This window comes from Lacerta agilis, chromosome 1, assembly GCF_009819535.1.
Source record: "Lacerta agilis isolate rLacAgi1 chromosome 1, rLacAgi1.pri, whole genome shotgun sequence".
Classification (NCBI taxonomy): domain Eukaryota; kingdom Metazoa; phylum Chordata; class Lepidosauria; order Squamata; family Lacertidae; genus Lacerta; species Lacerta agilis.
The window spans coordinates 29,339,310-29,366,693 of NC_046312.1; the positions used below are offsets into that span (position 1 = coordinate 29,339,310).

A 27,384-nucleotide genomic window follows, 5' to 3' on the forward strand; every position below is an offset into this window, starting at 1 on the left:
AAAACAATAAAAGAGAAATCTAGTAAAAACAGGATCAAGTCTTGTAGGTCAGGATTAAAAAGGCCTGGGTGAAAGTCTTATCTTTACAAGACACCAGAATCATTTCTGTACTGCGCTTCAGTGTACAGGTATAATAACTCTTACCTCATTTATCATCCCCACCAAGAGAGGCTTATGATTAAGTAGGAACTTGAACCTAGAACCCTACAACGAAACCCAAAGCATTACCCAGAATGTGAGATCTTTAAGAAGGGGAAATTTCCAGCATCTTCAAGTTAGCACTCTCCACTTGCCCTTGCTTCAAGTAAGTGCTGCAAAGCTGTTTTCTAACAGTTAATATTCTAAAACAGGAGTATGACTCAAGTTGTACAGATAATGTATGCTGGATCTGGTAGTGGTTTAAGAAAGGCACTTTGTGTGTGCTCAGAGGCACCAGTGACCCAGGACTGAAAACATCCAACCAGCCTTGTAGGGATAAGATGTTTTACCAACCATCTTTCTTCCCAGGGCTGGATACAGAAACTGGAGTGAGTACTGTAATTTGGAGTGAGTGTATCCAAATGCACTGCAGGCTTTGGACACAAATGGTGCTGAGTCAGTCATCACCCCTCAACAAAGTTCCAGATAATGTGATTTCTGTATATTGCTTTTATTCTAACTATGGAAAACAAAAAAGTAGGAGTTCCTCAGCTATTAAATTTTATGGTCTGCTGTTTTGCAATGAGCAGGAACCTCTGCTCTTCCTGTCAGGTTGTGAACAAAACAGAGTACAGTACTTGCAATAATTTTACTCTCCACTGAAGTAGGGGAGCCAGCTAGTTAAGGTGAAGTACTTTACTGCTGGTTTATATGGGAGTAAATTGCTACATTGAAAATGCTTCAATTCAGTTTTTGTTCCATTTAATCCTGTGCAGGGGCAAACTTTCTTTTAAAGATATTGCTTTATATTCTTACTCCTGCTGTATCAGATCTATTTTAGCAAACTGTCCTGTGAGCAAATGTCTAAAATGCAGGATGATTTATTATTGCAAGTTGTGTTGATGAAAAACTGAATTTTGAGTGACTCATGTTCGTGTAATTAAAGTTCAGTTTTAGTTCTGGTAAAGGATGTGAATCCTGACCACTTAGAAGAGGCGTGGGGAGCCTGTGGTACTCCAGATGCTGCTGGATTACAGCTGGAATAAATCAGAAAAATAGTAATAAATTTTAATTTAATTTCTATACTGCCCTTCATCCAAAGATCACAGGGCAGTTTATTAAAAAACACAAAAATACCTACCATAATGACAAAAAAACCAATCCCCTGCCACCAGTTTAAAAAGTCATGGATTGTTTAATTAGCTGAAGGCGTGGGACAACAGGATTTTTTTTTGCCTGGCATCTAAAGATATGTGATGAAGCCTCCCTGGAGAGGGCATTTAACAAGTGGGGGCCACTGCAGAAAAGGCCAATTCTCAGTGTTGCCACCCTCCAGACCTCACTAAGGGGGCACATGAAGGGCCTCAGATTATGATTGCAGCCATGGGTCAGTTCATAAGGAGAGATGGTTCTTGAGGTATTGTGTTCCTGAGCCATTTAAGACTTTATAGCTCAAAACTAAGGGTTGCCCCCCCAAAAAAGAAATTTATTGTTTTCAGAATGTGTTGGGCAGTAATAAAAGATTTTGAGAACTTTGTGTCTGATTTACTCGTAAAGTCAGTATCTCATCTTTTTCATGTGTTGCTCTTCGAATTGACCTGCAGTGGCGGACCTTTGGTCTCAAATTTCAGCGGTGCCCTGTGTGATGCCCAAATACAAACACACACACGCCCCTTGCCTCTTATCCTATATCATAGTTGCAGTGCCCCAAGGCTCTGTGCCCAGTGTGGCTGAACTGGCTGTGCTCCCCTAAATCCACCTCGGCTTCTTGTGGCTGGAGGCCAGCCAACATTTTAAGGCCTACAGGTTCCCCATTCCTGGAGACTACTTGGTGGGAATAGGTTAACATTGCATTCTGTTTTTATAGTGATGAAAGGTACTTTGTCTGTGCTTATTTTTATATGAATAGTATAATAAAACATTTTTAATAACCTTGAATACCCTGTCTTCAATAGTGACCAGTGGTATATGTTAATGAAGAATGGTGTGCAGTCGTGAGGGATAATAATGGAGCACTCAATTCTTTCATGTTTAAGTGAATATTCAGTCCGTTGCTCACCATCCATGTCAGAGAAAATGCATGCCTTGGTGATACTTTACTAATAATTATCTGTTTCATAGACAAATACCTACACAGGAGTTTCCAAGAATAACCAACGTGTAGATAATAACAATAACAACAACAATTATATTATTTATACCCTGCCCATCTGGCTGGATTTCTTCAGCCATTCTGGGTGGCTTACAACATATATCGAAACATAATTTAAAAAAATTAAACATTAAAAACTTCCTGATACAGGGCTGCCTTCAGAGGTCTTCTAAAAGTTAGGTACTGTAGTTATTTTTTTCCTTGACGTCTGAAGGGAGGGTTCCACAGATCTTGTGTTGACCATGCAGGGGTTTTTGTGTCTCTATATTTGAAGCGTGTATGCAGACTACTAAAAACCTACGTGAACAACTGTCCTAATATGCAGAGAGTCCGGAAGCATCTTCAGGGCTAAAAACTCGTGGAACGTATTCTGCCAACAGCTGCGGAAACGGGGACAGCACGAAGCTTATTGTGGATGATTCGTGCTGTTCACCCTTTTGTAGTAAATGGGTTTACTTCACACCGGGAATCTTTCGAACAAAGTCACCGGCCAAATGTCCTTTTTATTTCTAGTCACGGGAAATGCCAAAACTAGGTTAAGCATCGCTAGTGGGGGGGGGGAGGCTTAAACGCCGGAGGGCAGTCGGTGGCCGCGCTTTCCCTTGGCCCGGGAAGCAAGCAAGCAAACACCTCGAGGGGGAAAGAGACTGACTATCGCTAGTTGCAAAAAGGGGACAGCCCTAAGCGGCATGGGAGAATCCGGCTCAAATCCCCGTGCGGCAACAGCCGCCCCATCGCATCATTTTATTTAGAGCAGGGACAATAGCGAGCTGCCTCCCGGGGCTCGGTGGGGACGCGGAGGGTGTCTTCTGAAATGCAAGCGGGGCACGCACGCAACCCCCCAGCACACACTGAGGCGCTACTCCCGCCAGCTCCCCGCGTGGCTCTCCTCTCGGCCTCGCGCCTGGTTCGCCAACGGCCTGTCGCGAACCTCCCTGTCGCGAGGAGCGCGGCCGCGCCTGGGCTGAAGTGGTTCCGGGTCGGGAGAAGCCGCCAACATGGAGCGTTGGGGGCCCGCGGGGCCTCCGGGAAGCCGGTGAAGGAAGGCAAGGGGCAGCCCGGGCGGGGGGACCCTGCTGCTCGTCTGGTTCTGAGGCCGCGAGAGGGGCGCGCGCGTGCGCACAGCCGGAGCCCCGCGGAATCCGCGGCAGCGTCTGAGGCCACAGCAGGAAGCTGCTGCTGCTGCTGCTGCTGCCCACCGTCTCCCTCGCAGCGGGGCCGCGGCTGGCGCTCGAGCCCTGCCTTCTCCTCGGCGCCCCTTTCCTCAGCCGCAGGGCAGGCAGCAGCCATGTCTCTGGGCGAGTATGAGCGGCATTGCGACTCCATCAACTCCGACTTCGACAACGAGTCTTCCGGCAGGAGCGGCCCCCGGCCTGGCCCTGTCCTAGGCGAGCAAGAGGAGCTGCATTATGCCCCCATCCGTGTCCTGGGCCGGGGCGCCTTCGGAGAGGCCACCTTGTACCGCCGGACGGAGGTAAATCTGCGCCCGCCCCGCCATTCTTTCCCTCCTCTCTTCCCATCTCCGGGCGCGTTGGCTGAAAAGGCTCCCCTCCTCCCCCGTTGTTTGAATCCCAGCTCTAACCCGCGAAGGAGGGCAGCATTATTAGACACGAAATGCTCCTTAGATAGCCACCCCCTCGGGGTTCCCTCCCTCCCTTGTGCCTTTTGAATAATGTACTGACATATCCTGCAGATGTTCAAAGACGCAAGAGACCCAGCCAGGAAAGCAAGCAAGCAAACTTTGGCCATGCATCCAAGTAGCGTCTTCAGAATACTTAGGCTAAAAGTATGAACAATTCTTCAGGGGGTTGTTCGCAAAGGAAGGCACAAGTTAACACTTCGGAAATCACGAAGTTGGAAGGGATCACGAGGGTCATTTAGTCCAACCCCCTGCAATGCAGGGACTCCTTTCCCCAAGGCGGCACTTGAACCCACAATACTGAGATAAAGAATCTCATGCTGTACCAACTGAGCTATCACAGAAGGGGAAGGGCAAATGACAAAGCTGTTCTTGATTCTGGAAAGTGTGAAGTAGAAGAGAGCCCCTCAGAAGACGCATGCCTCTGATGTTGTTGTTCAGTCGTTCAGTCGTGTCCGACTCTTCGTGACCCCATGGACCAGAGCACGCCAGGCACGCCTATCCTTCACTGCTTCTCACAGTTCCGCCAAACTCATGTTAGTAGCTTCGAGAACACTGTCCAACCATCTCATCCTCTGTCGTCCCCTTCTCCTTGTGCCCTCCATCTTTCCCAACATCAGGGTCTTTTCTAGGGAGTCTTCTCTTCTCATGAGGTGGCCAAAGTACTGGAGCCTCAACTTCAGGATCTGTCCTTCCAGTGAGCACTCAGGGCTGATTTCTTTGAGAATGGATAGGTTTGATCTTCTTGCAGTCCATGGGACTCTCAAGAGTCTCCTCCAGCACCATAATTCAAAAGCATCAATTCTTCGGCGATCAGCCTTCTTTATGGTCCAGCTCTCACTTCCGTACATTGCTACTGGGAAAACCATAGCTTTAACTATACGGACCTTTGTCGGCAAGGTGATGTCTTTGCTTTTTAAGATGCTGTCTAGGTTTGTCATTGCTTTTCTCCCAAGAAGCAGGCGTCTTCTAATTTCGTGACTGCTGTCACCATCTGCAGTGATCATGGAACCCAAGAAAGTGAAATCTCTCACTGCCTCCATTTCTTCCCCTTCTATTTGCCAGGAGGTGATGGGACCAGTGGCCATGATCTTAGTTTTTCTGATGTTGAGCTTCAGACCATATTTTGCGCTCTCCTCTTTCACCCTCATTAAAAGGTTCTTTAATTCCTCCTCACTTTCTGCCATCAAGGTAGTATCATCAGCATATCTGAGGTTGTTGATATTTCTTCCGGCAATCTTAATTCCGGTTTGGGATTCATCCAGTCCAGCCTTTCGCATGATGAATTCTGCATATAAGTTAAATAAGCAGGGAGACAATATACAGCCTTGTCGTACTCCTTTCCCAATTTTGAACCAATCAGTTGTTCCATATCCAGTTCTAACTGTAGCTTCTTGTCCCACATAGAGATTTCTCAGGAGACAAATGAGGTGATCCGGCACTCCCATTTCTTTAAGAACTTGCCATAGTTTGCTGTGATCAACACAGTCAAATGCTTCTGCGTAGTCAATGAAGCAGAAGTAGATGTTTTTCTGGAACTCTCTAGCTTTCTCCATAATCCAGCGCACGTTTTCAATTTGGTCTCTGGTTCCTCTGCCCCTTCGAAATCCAGCTTGCACTTCTGGGAGTTGCCTCTGATAGGGGTTGATAAAACCAGGAGGGTGCTTAAGCAAACCCCAGGAGTTTGTGCTGTGTTAATTTGAACTGGGTGCAATTGGGGCTAAATGACACTTGTTGCTAAATGCCTCATTGGAGTTGTGTGATTGATTCTTTAACTGAAAATATCATCTGGTTAATCTGGATTGGCATAAGGAAAGGGGTAAACGCTTTTCTCCTGGCCCATGATCTCAACTAAAATTGAAGCTGTTGTTTGGCGTGGAAGAGATGCTTCCATTGATACCAGTCGTTAATGCCCAGTTCTAATTTGGCACTTGGAAGCTGATGGAATTTGGGTAGCTTAAAATGAAATGTGGCACAAGGATGTAGTGGTGATATTTCCTCTTAAACAGCTTCCTGTACAGGGATAAAAAGAATGACAGGATGGAAGAGGGAGAAGGCAGCTGTGGAGCTGCATCATATTTCTGCAAGGATATGCCAGGCATATCATTTACAGTGGACAGAGGCTGATAACAAAGGATAGTCATAGACAGGGGTGAGATTTGAGACAAATTTATTTATTTGCTTTGAATAGCCATCATAGCATCCTCTTTTTTGCTCTTCAAAATATGGCAACCCTAGTCAGTGGTATTCTAGATTGTGAAAGGGTACATCTATCATTGGCTTCCTCGGCAAAAAAAGCTAACAGGGCCCAGTTAATTTAAAGAACCCGAAGATGTGTAGTTGTGGTATTTGGAGGTTGAGGTAGAAATGCCCACTTCTGTCATTTTCCAGAATATCAGCCAAACTCTTCCCTTCGACGCCTCTCTTTCCATGGAGGCGCAGGTTGCAGCCACAACAAAGGTGGCATTTTTCCATCTCCGCCGTATTAAGCAGTTGGCCCCCTACCTCTCTCGCCCTGATCTGGCCACAGTGATCCATGCGATGGTCACCTCGAGACTTGATTATTGTAACTCGCTCTACGCGGAGCTGCCCCTGAAGCTGACCCAGAAACTCCAGTGGGTGCAGAATGCTGTGGCGAGGCTCCTTACCGGGTCTTTGCCGCGGGACCACATTCATCCAGTGCTCTACCAGCTGCACTGGCTCCCGGTGGAGTACAGGGTCAGGTTTAAGGTGCTGGTTTTGACCTTTAAAGCCCTATGCGGCTTAGGACCCTCATACCTAAGGGACTGCCTCTCCTGGTATGTCCCGTGTAGGACCTTAAGGTCCTCAAATAATAATCTTTTGGAGGTCCCGAGCAACAGAGATGCTAGGTTGGCCTCAACTAGGGCCAGGGCTTTCTCAGTATTGGCACCGACTTGGTGGAACAGCCTATCACAAGAGACCAGGGCCCTGTGGGATTTGGCATCTTTCCGCAGGGCCTGCAAGACGGAGCTGTTCCACCTGGCCTTTGGGTTGGTTTCTGTTTGATAGTTATGCTTCATTCTTTTATTGGTGGGCTATTTGAAAATGAGACTGCAGTTTTAATTTTGAATTTTTAAATTTGTATTTTAATCTGTATTTTAAATTGATCGTTTTTATGTTTTTGCTGTGATTTTAATTAGTGTTAGCCGCCCTGAGCCTGGTTTTTGGCTGGGAAGGGCGGGGTATAAATAAAAATATATTATTATTATTATTAATAATAATACATTTCCATTTTATTGTTTTGCATCATTAACAGTGGTAGGTTATTGTTTTATTATTGATTGATTTAGTTTATATACCTCCCTTCAAAGATCTCAAGGCAGTTCACCAGCATTTCCTGTATGGAAAAGGAAGCTTGATGGCATAGTTCAGTCAGTGATATATTTTTAATATCGCATTACAGAGAACCTGAAGGCCCCTGATCACATATTCTGCTACAGCTTCAGGGAGTTAAATAACCCACTTAATAGTGGGTTATCTATGGCTAGATAAAACCATAGAATGATCAGGAATCTGCTCAAGTTTTTATATATTTTTCAATATAATGTTGTTGCTGGAATATCTGACAAGTCCTATGAACTAATCAATTCCTGTTAGCGAATTTAGACATGGTTATTTCATACACAACTCCACACAAACACTAACTTTTCTTCTGAAAAGTTTATGCTATTTGATAATTATTCAAAAGGAAGAGAGTGTTAGTTGTAGATAGCGATTTTTGGCATCAGAAATAAGGAAATGCCATATGAAATCCATAGAGAATTTTTCAGACTAAATCTGAAAGTGAATGCAAAAAGATTGATACTTTGTAAGAAATTAAACGTGCATTTAGCTAACTAGATTTTTTGTATTCCAGGATGACTCACTTGTAGTGTGGAAGGAAGTGGATCTTACAAGACTGTCAGAAAAAGAACGCCGTGATGCTTTGAATGAGATAGTTATCCTTGCACTTTTGCAACATGACAACATCATTGCCTATTACAATCACTTCATGGATAACACTACACTTCTGATTGAACTGGAATACTGTAATGGTGAGAACTCTTGTCTTGTAAACAGCAGGCATCTCTTCCATCTTAGGTTCTGTGGGGGAAGATGAAACGCAGAATCACTTTGTCTTGTTTATAGATGGCAGGCTTTAGTGACAGTTCTAACACAAACCAGAGTCATCTTGGAGAACTGCCACTTACGTTTCACAGATACATATTCTAAAATGTATTTGTGGAAAGAAGAAACTTGGGAAGCAGAAATAGCTAAAGGAAAGATGAGGCATTAAATGCTCAATAAATCAGATACAAATCTGCAGAATCTTGCAGGGGAATCCTGGAAGAGGGCATTCTTTGCGGCAGCCCCTAAGTTATGGAACTCCCTCCCCACAGAGGTGCATCTAGCAACTTCATTATATAGCTTTCAGTGAATAAGAAATGCACACCTCTTTACCTTGGCCTCTGACATCTGAGATGTGCATTTTCAGAACCAACCCTTAAAAAAAAAACAGATTATGATTGTATTTTTTAATTATAAGTTCTTAAATACTTTTAAACTGCATTTTGGATTGTTGTAACCTGCCTTGGGATTCTTAGGGTAAAGAGCAGGTGATAATTATAATAATGAAAAAGCTTGGAAAAATGGCAAATTCCTGGAGGATTTCTGGTAAATGCTAATAGAACATTTACAGTCGATAGGTAAGCATTTCTCTCTTTTAATTACAGGGGGAAATCTCTATGATAAGATCCTGCGGCAGAAAGACAAGTTGTTTGAGGAAGAGGTAACTTGAACAAACTGAGAAGTAACAGAACAGAGTTTAGTACTGTTTGATGTTCCTCATTTTCCCAGTATTTATTTCATGCTTATTGCTATAGTATTAGCAAATTGCATCACTTGTGCCAGGAAACAATTAGCCTGTTCTTGGTGTTCCAGTCTTGAACAGAACACTTGGATCCTTCGTTGTTGACCACGCAGCAAGAATAAAGATGTTACTTGGCTTTCAGTGGTGTCCAGGTCTTTTGTTCCCTGCCCCCATGGAATGGTATTCTTCTGGGATTGTTCATTAATTTACAGATAATCTTGTAGAATGCTACATTTTATTTGTAAATAAATAAAAAGATTAAGTCATTTTTTAAAATAAAATAGTTAATTAAACAGTTAGTGTAATTTTGAGAACAATTAAAAATAGCATAGAAAAGTGAGCAGCAGAAATGCAGTGAAAAAAGTTCTTTAGTAGCAGAACTGTTCTTCACTATATGACAGAGTACAGTTAGGGAGCAAGCCTTACTTGGGAAGGGAGCTCCAGGGTGTAAACACAACCTTTGTAAATATCTTACTCCTTTCTGTGATGGTACTCGTCTTAGTAAATGAGGGCATGAAGAACAGGGTTGTGCTTAAGGACCTTGTGGAATGGGAAGGTACACATGGGAGGAGGCAGAGGGGTTGCCATGCCATGGTAAATAGTTCTGTGATTTCACAGTCTTTATCTCTTTCTGGTTTTTTTTTATTTTGGCCTGATGTTCAGCCCATATTTCTAAATATGGCTTGTAAGTAGTGCAGTAAGTGTCTATCTGTAGGATTCTCATGCAGAGCAATCCCTGTGCCTGTTTACTCAGCATTAAAACCTATTGTGTTCGGTGGCACTTACTGCCAGGTAAGTATATACAGTGTTACGTCAGGTTACAGACTCCGCTAACCCAGAAATAACGCTTCAGGTTAAGAACTTTGCTTCAGGATAAGAACAGAAATCATGCTCTGGCAGCGCAGTGGCAGCGGGAGGTCCCATCAGCTAAAGTGGAGCTTCAGGTTAAGAACAGCTTCAGGTTAAGAACGGACCTCCAAAACGAATTAAGTTCTTAATCCGAGGTACCACTGTATAGGATTGCAGTCTTAGACATAACTGTGGTTAGCTGTTATTACTAGTTTTCTGTAGGTTGCCCTTGGCTTATTATTTATGAATCTGCATGACTACAATTACACAGCAAATCATAGGATAGCAACTCTGATGTAGAAACTGGTTATTCCTGCCAGTATGCTTAGAATTCCAAACTTCCATTCTATTTTTTAAAAAAGGAACAAAAGTATCTACATTCTTCAATACCCTTAATCTAATTGTTAAATTTGGTAAGTAGAATAATAAATGCAATTACTGATTTTATTTATTTTATTTTATTTATAAATTTGTTAGTCATCTTTACAGCAGTTGACAGTGCAATACTTTACATGTTTATTCAATAGTAAGTCCCAGTAGGAAGTGTTCAGTTGGGCTTATTCCCTAGTAAGTGCATCTAGAATTAGTGCTCAAAATGATTTAAAGCATTCTAAAAACCATATTAAAACAATTAAAACAGCTAAAACTAAAACAAGTGTTTGTAACTGACAGATTCTGGCAATAGCCTTTACAATTAAACATTTTCATTTGCTGGCATAAACTATCATGAAGATACAAGCACTTGTCATCTTACACCATGGAGATCACGTTCTCCTGGAAAGATTATACCTTGGAAAATATCTCAACACTGAGTTGTTCATATCGGAATAATAAAATTATCTTTCTAAAATAAACTTCCTGCAGTATTTCCCGTGTGAACTCTCTTTCTTTGCAGATGGTGGTGTGGTACCTATTTCAGATTGCATCAGCAGTGAGCTGCATCCACAGGGAAGGAATCCTTCACAGGTAGGTGTGATTAATGAAGCTTGGGCTAATTTGTGGCTAGTGCCTGAAGGTAAAACATGCTTGAGAGAATTGATAGCCTGCTGCTGCAAATACCATTTTAGTTTCCCCCCTGCTGCATTTTTCGAGCATCTACAGTGGTTCCTTTTTAAATTGTCTGTTGTTATTTTTAAATATTTTACTAATAGCATTTTATTTTACTTGGTATTTTATTGTAATTGGTACTTTTATTGTTGCTAACTACTTAGGGCATTTGATATGAAGACAGGGAATAAATATTTATCATAACAAATTGTAGACGGTATTAAAAATATGCTTGTTCTTTCAGTGAAACTTCCCCAGCTATCCCTGTGAGCCTCCCACATGCTCCCTAAATCTGTGGGTTCCTCCAACCTACTGGAGCAGATTGGGGAGTGCACTGGGTGTATGGGTGGGGCAGGTAGTTCTGTCACGCAAATGGAAATCTTTGTGCTAATGGAACAAGTGCATTGGATACCATCCTAAAAGTAGAGTAAAGGGAAGCAATCTGATTTGCTTCACTCTTCTTAGCACAGAAATTGTATTTCCTATACTACAGATAACTTCATACCCTAGTGCAGTCTTCTTCAACCAGTTGTTGTAGGACTACGAAAATCTGTGACATTAGGTGTGGAGAGGAATGAGTTAAATCCTTTCACAGTAACATTAATAAAGGAGGAATAGCACCATACTGAGTCCTATACCTGGTGATTGGAAGAACTACATCACTTTAATGCTTCTTTTTCTAGAGATATAAAGACACTGAATATCTTCCTCACTAAAGCAAATCTTATAAAACTGGGTGACTATGGTTTGGCGAAAAAGCTGAACTCTGAATATTCGATGGCTGAAACAGTGAGTGTCTGCAACTTTAATGTTTTGATAGACTAATGTACCTGTACCTGTCTGGGATTTTGTGCACAAATCAGGAGCTTGGGGTCCTTTGATACCACTTAATGCTGTTTGCTTCTTTTCCTACTCCACTTCTGAATTGTCTTGTTAGAAATATAATATATCCTGTTACTCTGTAACCTGCCATTAGCAAATATGTATTCATTCAGATTTGCAACCCTTCAGTTGGGAAGGGTGGCAGATCCAGCCTCTGTGGAACATGCTTGTAAGTTACCACTACTGCCTATTTCTCCTCTGCATGCCCACAGTCATGCAGTCATGCTGCTGCTGTACCTGTCTGTTGCCCAGAAGCAGGTGGCGTGGGCATGCAGGTGGTGGGTGTGCAGCAGAGGCAGTGGGAGGGTTGGAGTGGCATATTCTGTTCTGCCTTTAGTGGCAAAACAGTCTTGGGCCAGCCCAGAACAGAATACAACATGTCTTATGATCCAGTAGTTAAGTTTTTACTCTGCATGCTGAAACACAATATAAGCATATTTGGGAGATGGGTGCTGTTGTATAAAATGACTTGAAATTAGCACTTGCAGGGAAAACAATGAACCGTGTCTGATCCACTGGTATCAAGGAGTTGGGCAGAATATCTCTAACATTTTTGCTCTGTTGTGTAGTTGGTAGGAACCCCGTACTACATGTCTCCAGAGCTCTGCCAGGGAGTAAAATACAACTTCAAATCTGATATCTGGGCAGTTGGTTGTGTTGCCTTTGAGCTCCTCACACTGAAAAGAACTTTTGATGCAACAGTAAGTCACACCTATGCTGGTCACTAACACTACATAATTTCCTTTAGTCGTTTTAAATGTTCTGTGTGTGCTTGAGAAAGCAAGAGGGAGCCCCCAGTTGTGAAGAATGTGTTACAGTGAATGCTGTAGGTCAGTTGGGTATCTCCTGTTCAGGGATGGTTATAATGCTTGAATTATACCCACTGAAATTAATGGACCCAAATAACAAGTCCATTGATTTAAGTGGTTCTGAATATGACTTAGTTGGATATCACCCAGTAAATTGTCCCTTGCTGATCTTCTGAGTCTATCTAGAATGTGCATAGGAAGCTGTCTTCTACTGAATCATACAGTTGCTATATGTAGCTTGGTATTTTCTACACTGCCTGAAAGTGGCTGTCTAGAGTTTCAGGTAGGAGTCTCTTCCAGCCTTACCTGGAGATGCTCGAATTGAATCTAGAACTTTTTGCATGAAAAGCAAATGTTCTGCCACTGAGCTACGTTCCAATAGCATGTAATATCTTAAACAATCAGAGAGAGAATATAATGCAGATCCACAGGACATCTTCTTAAACATGTTCTCCAAATGCACTTGAATGATCACACTATTTCCTTTCTAGAATCCCTTGAACCTCTGTGTGAAGATTGTGCAAGGGAACCGAGCAATGGAGGTAGATTCCAGTGTTTATTCCCTGGACCTAATCCACATGGTCCACTCCTGCCTTGATCAGGTTGGTGAGATACAATTTTCTTTCAACTTTGCTGCCTCAGTGACACAACTTCAGAGGAAAGTGGGGTAAATGCCTTGTATTAATTACAAGGCTGGATATGTAAGTTTCTGAGCATCCTTGTGTTGGGCTCTGCAGAATGTGTGTTTTTGGGCTGCCCAAGATCTGCAGCAGCTTAGAAACTGTTAAAATACCTTTGTATTTGAAGTGAAGAATCTAAAGTGAACACTTTCTGCTAACTTTAATATTCCTTTGATTCTCTGTGTTTTGGGGAAATGGGTAAAGACCATAAGAATGTGGTTAGTTAATCTGCCCTGAGACTCAATTGTCGAAAAATGATCCCTTTCCTTAGGGAGTGACCTGTCACTCACCTCTTTCAGGATCCTGAGAAGAGGCCGACTGCTGATGAGCTGCTTGAGAGTCCCCTTATCAGCAAGCACAGGAGGTAAAGAGTTGTACATTCCTTGGACATGAACAGGCCATGTTGTTTGGGAGAGAGCTACAGAATCTTGTACAGCCTACTAGTCATGTCAGTGCTTCCCACATTCGGTCACTTTGGCCATTGACTGATGAGGCACATCTTAGAATCATAGGGTTGGAAGGGGCCCTGAGGGCCATTTAGTAGGATTAGGTAGGATTCTTCTGCATGGCATTTAGTGTCTGTTAAGCCTGTTGGAATCCCCTGTCAGAAGTGCTGTAATAATAGATGGTTTCTATTCTTCTTATTGCTTCTTTTTTCATGGCAGGGAGATGGAAGAGAAAGTTGTGCTGCTTAATGGCCCAAACAAACGACCAAGGTAATGGAGTGTGTGTTGAATAGCGGAATTAAAGGAAATAGGTCCCTAGACGTACTCACCCTTACTTGATTGCTTCACATGTTATTTTTTAGGTAATGCATGAGGCTACCACCTTGCTGAAGCTAAGCGGGTCTGAGTCTGGTCTGCACCTAGATGGGAGACCACCTGAGTACAATGTGTACACTGCCTTGAGTTCCAAAAGGGAAGAAGGCAGCTTCCACTCTTGTTGTAAACTGTGCCCATTCTTCTCTACAGATTTAAATTGGACAGCATCCAACTAAGCAGTTCTGCTAATGCAAGGAGTTAGCTGCGCAGTGGAACTTACCTGCCCACAACTCTTCCTGTTGTGACACTTAAATCTGTTCAGGGGATGCACAAGGAGAAGGTGGGGAACTTCCATTGTGCAACTAAAACTCCTTGTGCTAGCAGAACTGTTCAGTTGTATGCCACCTGTTGACATGACACCAAACTGCACTTACAAATACTACATTGTTGATACTACTACATTTTTTATCCTTAAAATAAAAGCCATTTGCTGTGGAAGATTATCCTTCATGGAATGCTGTAAACAAGCTGCTGAAGTGTTTGCATATTTTTTTCTGTTTTTAACTGTGAAACTTTGTTAATTCATGCCACTATTTCTGGAAATTCAAAAGCCTTGCTCAAGTCATCAAATTGGATTCTGATCTTTGTTTATATGCAGATTGAAGTAATCTTCTTCAACCTTTGTTTATCTGTCTCTAGGTTCCCTACCTTTAAATTCCTAATGCTGTTTATGTGGCTTCTGAACAACACAAGTACCACTAAGGCTTACATAAAATGTTTCTGCCTGGAACCTGGGAATTTAATTTTCTTCCAGCTTGTCTTCTATTTCAGGGCTTCTAAAGCTGCTCATGCTAGACAGTGATGACTCTTCATAACTCCATATTGACCTCATGTTTTACAGAACAAGCACCATGAACGAGGCTCCTATTGCTGTGGTGACATCACGCACGAGTGAAGTATATGTCTGGGGGGGTGGGAAGTCATCCCCTCAGAAGCTGGATGCCATTAAAAGTGGCTGCAGTGCACGACAGGTCTGTGCAGGAAACACCCATTTTGCAGTGGTTACAGTGGAAAAGGAGCTCTATACTTGGGTGGTAAGTGAAGTGTATGAAAAGTACTTTGGAAACTTGGATAATGTATGAAGGCAGTGCAGAATGGATCTTGCATGAGTCATATTTAAGGTGTCACATCACTGCTGATTGTCAGTATAGTTGGATATTGCAAAAAGTTGTAAGAGGTGTTACTCCCCATTCAAGAGTTTATGCAGCTTAAGTTCAAGGTCTGAAGCACGCACAGGGTTTTTGTTTGTTTGTTTTGCTTTCTGTATATGGCAGCAGTTATTTCACCTCCAGGAAAATGCCCCAAAGGTTCAGACAAGTGCAGCAACACCCTATAACACGTGAGAGGCTGTTGCTGAAAGAAAAATAGGGCACTCTCCCCAGTGTGTGCATGAAGATGTACATGAGTCTCTCAGGATCCCAGTTGAAGTATACTATATATAGTTTGTTACTTGGTTTCTTCTCATCAGACTTACTAATAATGCTCCTTGGAGCTCCCAGGATGTATCCTTTACCATCCTTTACCATGCTTCTACATATTACAGAACATGCAAGGGGGCACCAAATTGCATGGCCAACTGGGACATGGAGACAAAGCCTCCTATCGGCAGCCTAAGCATGTGGAGAAACTGCAGGGCAAAGCCATTCGCCAAGTGTCTTGTGGAGATGACTTTACTGTGTGCATCACAGGTAAGAGGCAGGTAAAATGTACCAACAGATAAATGGTGTGGAAGAACTCAAATGCTATATTGTTTTTGTTTTATACGTTGTAAACCACCCTGTGGTCCTTGGATGTAGGGTGATGCATAAATTTAATAGATAAATAAACAAATAACATATGTATTGGCTGAAAGAGAAAATGACCTTTGCTGGCAAGAGAGCATGAAATATTATGGCATAGGTAAATACAGGGAATTGCTGTACTGCTGCTCTGGAATTAGTGCAGCTTCCCAATATCAATATTTATTTCATGTTGTTTTAAACATTTATATATCACCAACATTTATATACAGCATAAAACCAATACAATAAAACACAAAAAGATGAGGAAGAAAAGATGTTTTACAGTCAAAAAAGATTCTGCATGGTAACCTCTGTGATATGCATACACCAGGCATAGGCAAACGCCCTCCAGATGTTTTGGAACTACAATTTCCAGATGTTTTGGAACTACAATTTCCATCATCCCTAGCTAACAGGACCAGTGGTCAGGGATGGTGGGAATTGTAGTCTCAAAACATCTGGAGGGCCAGAGTTTGCCTATGCCTGGCATATAGTGTAGATATGGGGCCACCCTATCATTTAGTGGATGTGGGGCACATTAGTCCAAGCATGTAATTGACCCAGCTTGATCTAGATAATTAGATAACATGGTAATCTGGTTTCCCTGTGTTTGAAGGAGTCAGAATCTCTACTGTATCTTACTCATTTGTCCCTTCCTTTCATGTAGATGAGGGTCAAGCCTTTGCCTTCGGCTCAGACTACTATGGCTGTATAGGTGTTTCCAAGGCATTTGGTTCTGAGGTTTGGAGCCCAGGCAGCTGACTGTGTTCCTCAGCAACCCGGTGGAGCAGGTTTCCTGTGGAGATAACCATGTGGCTGTGCTGACCGAAACCGAGAGGTCTACACATGGGGCTGTGGAGAATATGGTATGTTGGCTTTCTATCTGCAGTCTCTAATACTGGCAGTAGAGACTGAGGCAAAATGCACACAATAAGGGTCATTCGAAGGAAAAACATGCATGCTCCTCAAGTTTCATTTTATATGGTTGTGAACCACTTAGAGGTTTTCTTAAAATCAAATGGTATAATTTTTGTGTGAAATAAAAATGTAACTATAGTATAATCACAGGCAATTGAGAGGCACTATTTTGGTAACTGATTGGTGACAGATCTAACTTTTACTGTTATGAAGACATCACATTAAATTGGGATCCTTAATTCTGGAAAGATGGATGGTCTTATCTATGATGTTGGATCTGTGAACATGAGAAATGAGGCAGCCCTGTCCTGTTTCCTCAGACTGGACAGTCAGCTTTAAATCTGAAAGTCGCTATCTGTAATAGTGTCCTTCAGCCGGGGCAAAACTAGGCTTTACTTCACCCAGGTCAAAGACCTAGTTTGGCACACACCCCCCCCCCACCACGCATTTGTATACACACACACAGGTTTGGAGCCTCAATGGTGCCCCTCTAGATGCTTCACTTGGGGGGGGGACCCTGACCCCCCCCCCGTAGCTATGGCACTGCCTTTAGTACTAGGAAATTTCTCATTATTGTCTCTTCTCAAATGCAGGTCGTTTAGGTTTGGATTCAGAAGAGGATTACTGCCTCCCCCAGAAGTAAAACTGACTAGACATTTGCCATACTTTATGGGCTTCACACAGGTCCACTGTGGCTCCGTTGTGGAGTATGTCCTCTCTTAAGACAGTTTCTAAAGCTATAACAATTTTAAGACCATGAATTTGGTACAGTTCAATGATTAATAGGGATATGCTGGTGGAAGAAAGTATTCTAAGATCACTTCTTATTGCGCCTAAGATTTCAGACTAAAACTGCAGAGTGGAAGAAAAGGAGGACCTTTTCTGCCTCCCCACTTCCAACTACTCTCTGAAGACTGGAGAAGAGACCCTCTTAAGAATATTAGGGGGGTGGGCAGAGGAAGGACTAGACAGGGGGTCGGCAACCTGTGGCCCACGGGGTTGTTTAAACGGCCCACGAGCCAACCGCTCGGTGAGTCTCTGCGCTAAACCGGCACAGTGCAGAGCAGGACTCGCTTCCGCGTGCCAGAAATCATGTGCGCATGCACAAGATTGCCAGAAATTGCATCTGCACAGACACAATCCGGCCCACGGAGTGCTCCGCAGGAGTGAACCAGTCCAGGCGAGGGTAAGCCTTGCCGACCCCTGGACTATACCATGTGAAAAATGAGCATAATATTTTTAGTTTCAGTTCGTTCATTTTCAGCTTTGTATTCTTGTTATAAAAGCACCTAGACATTTGCTGTTGTGTAGGTTTATGGTTCCATTTAGCTCCTAGCTTTCATATCTCGGTTTCTAACACTGGCACCACTACTGAGGAGGCACCCTGTCTGGTTCCCTGTAGTTTCATTTCTCACAGCAAAGGAACCACAGAAGGCCCTAGGTGCTGGATCCTTCTTTCTACCTAGTCCAGATATATTATATTTGGTCTTCACTTAAGAACATGGGAGCCTTATCAAACCAGGTCACAGTATTTGCCCAGAATTATTTACTCTTGTTAACAGCAGGTCTCCAGGTTTTTAAGCAGAGGTCTTTCATGTCGCCTGCTACTTCATCCTTTTTTAAAGTGGAGGTTCTAAAGAATGTATTGGGACTTTGTACATACAAAGCATCTACTCTGCTATTGAACAAAATTTCTCTCACCTGCAGTATTCCGTTGCAAGGATATATCATGTTTTCTCCTCTATAGGTGGAAATTCAGAAGACTTCCAATATTGTTTCAGTCCAGTGTGGCAGTGATGGAACCTTCCTGCTCACACAGACAGGCAAGGTTTTGGCTTGCGGTCTGAATGAGTTCAACAACTGGGCCTGAACCAGTGCACTTCAGGGATCATTAATCACGATGTGAGTAGTAATTTTCAAATTGTGTGGGAAATAAAGTTCTGGAAGTAGCAAACACATATCTATTAATAAAAATGAATTTGTTTTCAATAATCATAATAACTGAAATATAATATATTTATTGAGTACTAGGTGGAGCCGTAGAAGGAGGGGGAAAAAACCTAATGTGATATACCACAATTGACAGTAGGCTGCTTTCAGTTTTGTGTGGTACATTCAGCTACAGGTTGGTTGTATTTGAGCACTCTGTACAAGAAAATAGAAGTTGATGTCGGCAAAAATTGTTTGCTTTGGAAGGACTTGTATGATACTGTGACTTAGTGAAGCACCACATGGATAGATTTGTTGGACTGTCTGCTCTGTTCCCTTAGGCTTACCAAGAAATTCCATACACCACCTGCTTCACTTTGGCCAAGAAACTCTCCTTCTACAAGGTTCGCACCATTGCCCCAGGAAAGACACACACAGCTGCCATAGATGGTGAGATCTAATCCCATTGTATTCACCCCAGCAGCGCAGTTCCATTTACATATGTGTGTGCTAGCCTCTTAAGCATTACTACCCAGTGTCAGATCTGCATTTTTGCAGGCAATATGTTGGATTGTGATGGCTTCTCAACTTCAGGTAGTGTTGAATGAGGCTGATTATTTAAATCAATTCCAATCAGTTTTCTGGCCTGGTTTTGGGAAGGGAAAAAAGCCTTGGTTCCCTGGTTGCTGACATGCTGGAGAATGACAAGGGGTTGGGGGCAAGGATGCAACCCTGGTGGTTCTCCGGACTTCATGGACTTTTGGTTCCATTCGCCATAGTATCATTTTTTAAATTGTAATTGTCTTTTATTCTTACAAAATAAAATCTGTAAAATACTTGGGGTGGGGGGGGTGCTTAATGGCTCAAACAAACCACCAGGGTAATAGATTGAGTGTTGAAGAGTGGAATTAAAGTGTGTTTCAACATCAGAATTTGTTCATCAGATCCCTCGCAAACAAAGATGTGTTTGACTGGGAACACTTGTAAATTAATAAAGTACAAACTTGTTAAATTAGTGCATCCTTTCATTTAGCACTGTATTTTAAACCTGCTGTTTCAACATTTAAGCTCTACAAACTATTTGAGGTGTATTGAACAGGACCCTAATGCTGACTTTGAATTAGTTTCTTTGTTCCACATTAGTAAAAAAATCTGAAACCTGAGAATTACCAGTGATGTAGCAAATCCAATTGTCAGAAAAAGAGGAAGCCTGTCTGGTTCTTCAGTAGAGCTTAGCCACTGATGTGGTATCCACAATGAGCCTTGTTCTTCCTTTCTTTCAGAACGGGGTCGTTTGCTTACCTTTGGCTCCAACAAGTGTGGGCAGCTGGGTGTTGGAGACTATAAGAAACGTCTGGGTATTAATCTGCTAGGAGGACCTCTTGGGGGGAAGCAGGTCATCAGGGTTTCCTGTGGTGATGAGTTCACTATAGCTGCTACTGATGGTGAGTGTTGGTGCTGGTGGGTTGGCAATGGTTTTTTGTAAGCAGCATCTACAGAGGGCCAAGGGTGGCTACCTGCAATATTGGAGGAGAATAACATCCCAACTGATTTGCATTAGAGGAGAGGCACTTTGCTGTCTAGCAATAATTGTAGTAAAGCAACACAAAACATAATGTTTCCTGCAGGAGTGCCATATGCTGGTGGCTGGAACCTCTGGCCTAAGCAGGCCTGCCAGACCTCTCCCAGTTGGCTTGCCAAGCTGTTTTGTGCAAGCCACACCCACCTGTCAAACATCTGATGACCTGTGATGTCAGGTGTGAGGCGGTAAAAGGGATATCTAATCTTCATTCTAAGCACTACAGTGCTAGATTGGAGATAAGCCCTCTGGCTACTAGTTGACAATAAAAGGCAGTCTTTCCCTTTACTGCCACTGTATTGCTGGGGTGAGGGTAGAAATGCTGCCTTCTGTCTTTTACTGTTAAGAGATAGCTCTGTCTGATCTTTATCTTCATATTTTGTGCAAAACAACATATATCTAAGATCGGAGATAAACCGCCCTGTCTGCTCCTTCTCTAAAGAACAGATAGAGAGCCTATCTCCAACCTTAGTGCTGTGGTGCTTAGCACTAATAAAGGTTGATAAAATCCCAATCTTCTGTAAAATTAAGGCAGAGGGATCTTTCCAGCCACCCCTTCCAAGAACTGGAGTGGAGATAGTTAGAAATGCTGAGTGTATGTGCATGCATGTGTACCTGGTGTTAGAGTGCATGTATGAGTATATTACTTCATGTATGTACAGGTGTATGCATGTGAGAAGTTGAGAGGTGTCTGGTGTAGGTGTGACAATGGGGGATTAGAGGTACATGCATTTGTCTTTTCTGAGGAGTTCTTCCACCCACCCACCATTGGAATGAAGCTCCCAGAATACTGGGCAAGTTCCAGTCTGGCTTCTCGTGGAAAATAGGTTCTCAACCCCTGTCTCATGGTGTTCTTCTAGACTGCATTATTAAAATTTCAACTAAAGGTGAGCCATTTGAGTGGAATTAAATGCAATGTATAGGAATCCTTGAAAGGCAGTTTGGAGTGTCTGACTTGAGACTAATAAAACCTTTCTCTTCCCCAGATAACCATATCTTTGCCTGGGGTAATGGTGGAAATGGCCGTTTAGCAATGACACCAACAGAAAGGGCTCATAGTTCTGATATTTGTACATCATGGCCTCGGCCCATTTTTGGTTCCCTCCATTACGTCCCAGATTTATCTTGCCGTGGCTGGCACACCATCATAATTGTTGGTGAGTATTAAAAAGTTGGGAATCTGGAGCCTATTCAGGAATACTTGTCTTTTCTAATCATAAGGGAAATGTAAAATGTAACAAGTTCATTGGAAGATTAGGTGATAACCTTTCTAAGGAAATAGGTCAGCATTTTTTTGGAACCTTTATCTGAGAAAATTTTCCTTCTTTCTCTCCAGAAAAAGTTATAAATTCTAAAACCATCCTCCGCTCTAGTAGCAGTGGCCTCTCAATTGGGACTGGTAAGTAATCAGACTTTTAATAATAGGCCAAAGCTGGGAAAGCAAAACAAAACAACACCACAAACTAGATGAAATGTTCTTCAATGGGTCTTGAGTTGAACTGTACCAAATTCGTGATCCATCCATGTACAAGGCTTGGTGTTTCCAACCGCAGAGTGGAAGAAAAGGAGGACCTTTTCTGCCTCCCCACTTCCAGCTACTCTCTGAAGACTGGAGAAGAGACCCTCTTGGAGTGTTATTTGTACCATGCAGCTCTTTGGACTGATGAAGCATGTAGCGAAACCTGTAACATATCCGGAAACAGGTCTTCTTCCCATCAGGGTGGTGGCTTTGATTTGCCTTTTTCGTGATCCATCCATGTACACGGCTTGGTGTTTCCAACTCGAGACCCATTGAAGAACATTTCATCTAGTTCGGCCTCGACAATGGCTTTTGAACTTTTCTCCTATGTGCTACCCTCACCGTTGTGGCAGCACGGGGTTATCATTCCGTGTTTGGACTCACGCTACTTGTTGTATGATTCATTAATCCAATTTGTTTAGATATAGCTGTATTTTTATTCATTCTTTGTTTTCAGTATTTGCACTTGGCACCTTAGTATGTTTGTGATTTGAATGGTTATTAGCCCATTTCTCTATCTATTATTCTAGTAAATTTGGTTTTATATTTATAGCCAGTTTGTGGTGTTGTTGTTTTGTTTTGTTGTACTAGTATTTTCACCACAATTGATACTTGTGTACATTACCAAGCTGGGAAAGCACCAACTAGGCTTTAGGAAGGAGGTGGGAGGACTCTAGGACCCTGTCAGAGCCCTCGTGCCTCCTTCCCTAAGCCCAGTGCCTTGCTTACCCAGCTAGGCGGTGTGTGTGTGTGGGTGTGTGTATGTGTGTGTGTGTGAGAGAGAGAGAGAGATGTTGCCTGCTGCTTGTTGGACCAAATGGGCTGATTCCTATCTGAAAACCTCATCTTGATCTAGCCCATCCATTTCATTTTAAAAACTCCGCTGGTAGATTACTCTATTTTTGTAGCTTGTTTCCCCCCATTTCATACATTGGAGAGCACAAAGTTCCTTTTCCTTGACTAACCTGGTTCAGCCCACCTGGTTGAATCAGTAGATGGAGAACTAGTCTGTCTAAGAAGATGGATAAGTGGTATTGCTAATAAAGAAAAAGATGGTGAAAATTACAGTTGGGGAAGAGGAGCAGGGGTGATAAAATAAGTTTATTCCTATTACATCTGAAATAATAATAGTTTGTAGACATATGTCTGAGAATATATAGTAGGTTTATCTATCACAAAAATCTAAGGGATTGCATTTCCAGAAAGTGGTAACTTTTGGCTCAATGTAAGCTGCTGTAAGTCCCCAGTGGATTAGTTTCTTTTCCCCTCCATGCCCCCCACAACCAGTGTTTGCACATTACTGTAGTATAATTTATTACAATTGCCCAAAATTGTGTGTCTAGTAAAAAACCATTCCAAACCTTTTGGGTGTGGGTGTGTGTTCTGAATATGCCCAGGATCCTATGTGAGCTGATGTACCTGAGTCTCATATGTTGTTTACTGTTGTATTATCTTCTCTTTGAATCACCATTCTGAGGTCTGACAAGACCTGCATTCCCAAGGCTGAAAATGCTCCTGAGCGAACAAGGGAAATATTTAAGGATTTTAATACTCTACCCATTTCTGCTAGTGGCCCAAAGCTCTACAGCTGAAGGAGGAGAAGAGGAGGAAAGTGAGCGGGACTCTGAGACCCCTGATCCCAGCAGAGGTTTCCGAGGAACCATGGAAGCAGACCATGGCATGGAGGATCGGATTAGTCCAACAGAAGCAGTTGCAGATAGCAGTGCTGCCAGTAGCTCCTGCCCTAGCTGGTTACGCAAGGTAACAATTTCTATCTCACCTAAACCAAAGAGGGTACAGGAAAACTGAATAGCATTTCTCCAATAAAGGTATTGCATTTGTGGGTGAGAGGTTTCTCCTTGAACTTTAGTTGAATTTTAGAATCATAGAACTTTAGAATCAGAGAATTGTAGACTTGGAAGGGACCCTAAGGATAATCTAGTTCAAGCCCCTGCAGTGTAGGAATCACAACTAAAGAATCCCTGATAGGTGCCCATCCAACCTCTGTTTAAAAATCTCCAGTGAAGGAGAGTCTCCCACTTTCTGAAGTCGTCTGCTCCTTTTTCAAATAGCTCTTACTATCAGATAGTTCTTCCGAATGTTCTTTTCTTGGCAAATCATAAAAACACCATGGTAAATTTTGCCTCTATTCCGGAATCACTTCTAAGGGCGTAGTTTGAATAGCTTTGTAGGTGGGGCTTTTCAGGTAACAGACTCACTTCAGAAGAAAAAGAGAAACCTTGATTAGAAGGATGATCGGTTTTGAATTCCAAACCCATAATTTTACGATATATACTACTTGGAGTGTTTTGTGTTTTGTTTTAGCAGTGAATAAATCTTTCTAATTGAAACAAATAAACAAAAAATGGGCTCAGAAATCCAGATTTTAATCATTTTGTCTGTAAATGCCCTGAAAGCTGATGTTGAAAGTTGATATAAAATTCCTTTTTCCCATTCTGATTAGCTTCTAGTAAAAATAACTGAGCTGAAGCAAGTTAAAACTACAATGTATCCCATCTATCATTTTGTATCAATGAGATCTCTTTTTATCCAGTGCCTGTTCTTTTATACAGTCATACCTCATGTTACGTTTGCTTCACGTTGCGGCTTTTCAGGTTACGAATGCGGCAAACCCGGAAGTGTTTACTTCCAGGTTTGCCCCGCGCGCAGAAGCGATCTGCGCACATGCGCAGAAGCGCTTTTACACGCAGTAGCGACGCTCTACTTACGGACTTTACGGGATGCGAACGGCACCCCGAAACGGATCACGTTCGTAAGTAGAGGTACCACTGTACAGTCGTGCCTCGGAAGTCGAACACCTTTCGAGACGAACGTTTTGGCTCCCGAATACCGCAAACGTATTGTTCTGGTTTGCGAACGTTCTTTGGAACCTGAACACCCGCCGTTCCTGCAGCCAATCAAAAGCCACGCCTTGGTTTGCGAATGTTTTGGAAGTTGGACGGACTTCCAGAGCGGATTCTGTTTGACTTCCGAGGTACGACTATAATGCTAAAAACGGTTCTGAAGCAGTTAAAAACATAACCATTCCAGATAATTTTCCTTAGTTTATAGATAAGTACGAAAACTCTAAAAAGCATAGAAACAAGAAATTAGTTTTGTAGGACTGCACAGATTAGTTCATAATGTGAAGGATACATTTTGTTCGCCTCCCTTGTAAAATGAAACAGCAGGATAAGTAAGTGAAATGCAAGTAAAATTGGCAGAGCCTAAAATTTAATATCAGCCCATCATTGCTGCAATACCGAAGTCTATCTTTCACAGATAAATCCACACATATCAGAGCATGGTTTGCCATTGTTGGACAGCAGTCTATTGTAAGTGCCAATGAAACAAACATTATGAAATCTGGCAGTCATTTGCATCCTGACACTGAACAAAACTTATCCACTGAATCATCCCAAAGAAAATATTATTGGGGCACAAACCCAAACTATCAAGATTCTGCCTCAAATAAACAGGTACAGCTCATCAGTTCTGCCACTTCTATTGAATTCAGTCTGTCACTAAGAATAGAAGGATACATATTGCAAGAACACATAATTTCTCTCTGTTACATTCAATGACCCATGCTATATTTTGGGGGAATAGCATGAAGACAAGTAGAACAGAAAGGAGAGAGCTCCAGTGTTTACTGGAATAAGATGTTTTTATTTAGCTCAATGTGTTCCAGAGACAAAACTCCTTTGTCAGAAGCTATAAGCAAAGATAATATAATAGTTACAGGTAGGTAGCCGTGTTGGTCTGCCATAGTCGAAACAAAATAAAAATTCCTTCCAGTAGTTGGTCTCTAAAGTGCTACTGGAAGGAATTTTTTTATTTTGTTAAATATAATATAAAGGATATTGTTATTGCATCATAAAATCACAAAACCTTGTAAAAATTAAAAATACATAAATTCAGAAAATCTAAAGATATAAATAAAAAATTGTTACACTCTTAACGAAGTTTGGAAACACATGAACTGTACATCAATAAATCTTAATAACCTCCACATGTTTGACTCTTAGAGCCATTATCTGCAGTGTGAATCACACTGTGGCTATTTTCTAAACAAAGAGAATGCCACCTGTGCTCCTTTTTATATTCCTCATTGCAGCAAAGGTAGATAAGAAAGTGAAGAAAGTCTGACATTGTTCATTCTCTCTCTCTCTCTCTCTCTCTCTCTCGTGTGTGTGTGTGTAACCAGGAGCTGGAGAATGCAGAGTTCATCCCCATGCCTGAAAACCCCACTCTTGTGAGCCTAGCATCTTCAGAATCTGACAAGAAACTCTTCCCTACAATGAGCTTAAAGGACTGCACTTGGCTTCACCCACACATGTTGATAACAAGTCTGAAGCAGGATCTTGGGTAATGATTTCTCTATGAGCTAATATTTCAGTACATCACTTATTCAAGAATTCTGCTTCTATTATTTAGTATTAAATTCTCAGTACTTTTGCTCTCATCTTCTACCCATGGCTTACTGCCATGACCTGGGCAAGTAGGGCTTTGAAAATTTTCCACATTGTACATAGATATACAGGGTGAGTCCTTTAAAAGAGGCCCCGTGGATACAGAGTACACATGTTCCACGGGCCTCTTTTAAAATACTCACCCTGTATATGTACATACAAACAAGCTCATTCCTGAATCTCCTGTCTTTCTTGCTGCAGCAGCAAGCCTTGGTATTCAGCAGAGCCCCTGTAGTGGGCAGAAGACATTTGGGGTACCAACTGCATGCAATGCAGTTTGCTGCAGACTGAAGTGGAACGTCGGCATGGCTTAATATTAAAGTGTTTGGCTGACCAGCAGATGCTGCAGCAACAAACCAACCGTCTCAGTGCCCAGCTCCAGAGTCTCTCCAGGAGGACAGAAGGGTCACAGCAGGTAAGGATGACATATTAATGCTGGAGTAATTCCAAATATTCCTGTAGTCCCTTGAAATTGGTGCCAGATCTAGATTAAGAGACGTTAGGCTGTAGCAGCCAGTTGATAAAGTTGGATGCAAGCCTAACAGAGATGCAGAACGTGTGGACTTATACTGCAGTAATCTAGTAGCCTTCAGACAACCTTGGGCTTGTTGAATTTGTGGCTAGGAGGAGTTGACTGTAATATAGTGATGACTGTTATGTTGGAAGGCTGGAGGATGCCTGACTCTACATTTACCAGCAGCATTTGGGGGATGCTAGTGTTGGCTTAACCCTGGAACAATGGAGTCTCTCTACATCACTCCACATTTATTTCTCTTCCCCCAGCCTGAAGACCCCTGGAGGCTGATAATGGGGGGAAAGTGATTATTAAACCACACTTGTTTTTCCTTTCAGTTGGTCATCCCATGTCTGGAGTGTAACTTGAGCTCTGTTAGCTAATAGTAGAGGCAGACTGCCCCGTAAATATGTTCCAGATTAGCAGGTCTCTGGGAAGCAGCAGATATTTTAATAACCCCTCCTTGGCTGTCTGAGCACATGGTTGTTTGACCTCTAAACCCCTCACTATTCTATTCTTTTGTACATGTGTGCAATAACCGAATGCAGCAGATGTGGTTTAACTGAACAGCCATGTGACAAGAGTTCATGTGCAATATATAATGTTTTTCTTTATTATATCAGGAGTAATTTTGTTTGTTTGTCTGGGCAGCTTGAGGCTCATTCCAAAGCCACACAAACATCCAAGGAAGAGATGGAAGCAGATCCAAAGCCTGACTTGGATTCTGACTCCTGGTGTCTCCTGGGAACTGACTCATGCCGCTTCAGCCTGTAGTCTTTAATTCC

General features: G+C 42.4%; 1 protein-coding gene across 1 annotated transcript; it reads left to right on the top strand.

Moving 5' to 3' along the window:
- Positions 1-3,518: 3,518 nt before the first annotated feature.
- Positions 3,519-27,384, top strand: NEK9 (NIMA related kinase 9). Its single transcript, XM_033142577.1, is given in 26 exon segments — positions 3,519-3,764; positions 7,807-7,984; positions 8,663-8,718; positions 10,544-10,614; positions 11,379-11,484; positions 12,147-12,278; positions 12,878-12,988; positions 13,366-13,430; positions 13,732-13,782; positions 14,729-14,921; positions 15,431-15,575; positions 16,336-16,407; positions 16,410-16,490; positions 16,493-16,534; positions 17,180-17,224; positions 18,332-18,442; positions 18,445-18,488; positions 18,857-18,965; positions 19,799-19,960; positions 21,081-21,251; positions 21,431-21,493; positions 23,184-23,374; positions 25,821-25,896; positions 25,899-25,981; positions 26,287-26,500; positions 27,251-27,384. Coding segments are annotated over 25 exon segments (2,634 nt in total). The 5' UTR covers positions 3,519-3,578; the 3' UTR covers positions 26,377-26,500; positions 27,251-27,384.